Source organism: Cyprinodon variegatus, unplaced genomic scaffold (assembly GCF_000732505.1).
Source record: "Cyprinodon variegatus isolate N-32 unplaced genomic scaffold, C_variegatus-1.0 Scaffold299, whole genome shotgun sequence".
In the NCBI taxonomy this organism is placed as follows: domain Eukaryota; kingdom Metazoa; phylum Chordata; class Actinopteri; order Cyprinodontiformes; family Cyprinodontidae; genus Cyprinodon; species Cyprinodon variegatus.
The window spans coordinates 773339-776140 of record NW_015150752.1 but is presented as its reverse complement, the minus strand read 5'-3'; the positions used below and the strand labels follow the sequence as shown (position 1 = coordinate 776140).

At 42.9% G+C, this 2802-nt stretch overlaps 1 protein-coding gene across 1 annotated transcript in view; it reads left to right on the top strand.

Annotated features, from left to right (window-relative positions):
• LOC107090542 overlaps positions 1–2802 on the top strand; it is a 32165-nt gene that overhangs the window by 15005 nt on the left and 14358 nt on the right. The window contains exons 8-9 of the mRNA XM_015383970.1: positions 1683–1741; positions 1928–1948. Coding sequence (XP_015239456.1) covers positions 1683–1741; positions 1928–1948 — 80 coding nt within the window. The remainder of the gene's footprint in view (positions 1–1682; positions 1742–1927; positions 1949–2802) is intronic.

The following is a 2802-nucleotide window of genomic DNA, read 5'->3' as shown; positions in this document are numbered from 1 at the left end:
TAAGGGTTAAATGTTCAAAAGAGTTGTAGGTATTAACTGTTTTGGGAGTAATCAGTAAGTCGGACTGGAAGATTGTTGCTCCTCCTCCTCCTCGCCCAGAACTTCTGGGGATGTGAACTCAGAATCAGACATACTTTATAATAAAATTTAAATAGTTTGAAGGAGTTGCCTCATTAATGCTCACATAATCATCTTGCTGCAGCCAGGTTTCTGTAAGGCAACATAAATCAATGAAACATAAATCAATCAAAGATTATCACAAATCAAGTCATTATTTAGCAGACTTTTAGAGGAAAGAGATCTTATGTTAAAAGAACACATTTAATTGTTTAAATTTTCTCCCAAATTTGGAGTTCTTTTAACTTTAATTAGACACTGTCTGGATGGAGTAAAGAGTGGGTAACAGTAGAGAAGCTGCAGAGAGGTCTGTTAAACTAGGACTCTGCTTCCTGGTCTGCATCCTGGGTGGTCAGGGTTTTGGAGGACTAATAAATGTGGCCAGATTCCTAGAACGAAGAGCTGCACCATCCAAAGTGGGACCATCCAGTTATAAATCCGTGGAGCATCCACAGACTCATGTCTGTAGCCACAGCCCTGTTTCCTCCTGCTGGTTTCAGGACTTTAAACTGTTGATATCAACGCCTGATGAAGATGATTGGTCCAGTTTGCCTTGACTTGTTATCGTTTGAATCACTGCTTCCTCTTATCTTTATTCCTCTCCCTGACATCCACAACACTCAGTGAGTTCAGAACAGACTCGCTTGTGGTTTTCCCTTAAAATGCAGAGTCAAGGATTTGGCTCCGGTTTAAAAGCCTCGTCTGAGTTTCACGCTTCAAGCATCTTCATGCTTTACAGCTCAGTTTGTTGTGGACTTCACTAGTGCAGCCGTACGAGCCGCAGTGGCTGCAGCAGGGATCAGATGTATACGAGTGATGACTCACCTCGAGCTGATGGAAAAAGCAGCACTGCCAGGAAAGCAGAGCAGAGCACCGGTGTGTTCTCGCTCCACTGGGAGGTTTTTGGGCTCTGATCCATTTCAGTGACGTGGGAAACCAGTTTATGGTTTGGAAGTCAGGGTCAGGCTCTTTAATGAGGGAATAGAAGTGGATAACTTTGCTAATAGAATCAGCAGAAGAAGTGGAGGGCAGCCACGGGCCACAGAGACCCCAAAACCTGTTTCTAATTTTTAATGAAGGATTTGTGCATCAGGTTTGACCCAGTTTACTCAGAAGGTCTTTGCTTCACTTTACCTTCTTTCACACAGATTCTCATCTCCTGCTTTTGTCCAGATATGTTGAGACAAATATCCTGGTAGTCATTGAATAGAAGAAATTGACTAAGTAGAGTTAATTTCTGAAGCAAGTCTCAGGTCACTTTACTGAGACACAGATGATCTGGTTAGACTGGTTCAGGGTTATCAGTCTCATTCTCTCCTCCTGGATGACCAGATAGATTAAAGGCATCTTTACTTTAGTCTGTGAATCACAAATGATTCATAATAAATTATTTTGTACCAGTTCACCAAAAAAAAAGCCTCAACGCACATTAGACCCTAAAGTGACAGACGTGACCCGAATGAGTCGACCAAGATAGTTTCTCCCATAATTGATCACCCTTCTGCTGAAAGGACAGTCAACTGTAGAGACCTGCATTCAAACGGCTCTCTCCTTTATTATGACAGGTTGAAGATGCCTTTGGGGGGGTGCCAGGCTTCAAGAACGTGGCCATTATTGAATTCAGGTACTGTTTCATTGACTTGGATACCAACTGATCTGTTAGACGTCTTCAGAGACCATCTTTGCTTAAATGGCAAACTATGGATATTAAAGCAAACTGACCTTAGAAATAACTAACCTGAAATGCTCCACATTGTGAGTGTTTGTCTGGTTTCTGATGGTCAATAATTTGTTTTGTTTGCTTTTCCAGGCCTCAGAAAGACCTTGAGCGGTAAGTTTCTGCTTTTATTAAATTCCTTTTTCACTGTTCAGCTCAGCTGGGGTAGTCTGAGCTGTAACCCTGCAGCCGCTGAGGCTCCCTACTTTCTGGGACTGTTTTCACATCTGCACAAGGATTAGATGCAGCCTACCCCAATGCCTCGCTAGGCTTCCAGGCTGAGCATTAATGATTCCAGCTGGCTGTGAAAGCATAAACCACCAAGGAGATGGTTCAGCCTGGAACTAGACTCAGATAGAGGAAACTACAAGACTTCTGAAATGTCCTTGAAGCTCCTCATCAACATGGAGCTGCTCTGATCCTTTGGTGTTTGCAGAAAACTGATCCGATGTTACTGGGATTAGAGTTGTTTCCTTTCTAGGAACTAGTGTTTTAATCTGAAAAGCAAACAGAAAAGGGGTTAAAGAGAAGTTCAGGACTTAAACAGGAGACATCTGCAACCAGGACTTAGACCTGTGTACATGGGTTGCATGCCTAACCCTTGTGCCACCATTGTTCCCCAGGGATCACAGTTCTGGTTTACTGAAAGTTGGACATCCGTCTCTCACCTGTCGTATTAAATAACCTCTCTGCTGCTCTTCTTCTGCTTAATGTCCTTATTGATGGTCGATCAGCTCTTAAGTGGGATAAGTCGGCCGGCGGCCACCTGCAGCTGTTGCAGGATTACCTTAAAGCCTTTTTAACAAACTCGCTGCTCCTTCAAACCGCTTTACAGACCTTCCATGAGGTCACCAGGCTTTCTTTAACTTCTCTTCATATTCAATAACAAAACATGTAAAAGGAACAGTTTTAAGATGAGAACATAGGCTGAAATAAGAGACTTTGATAGAGGACAGTCAGAGTGTCTG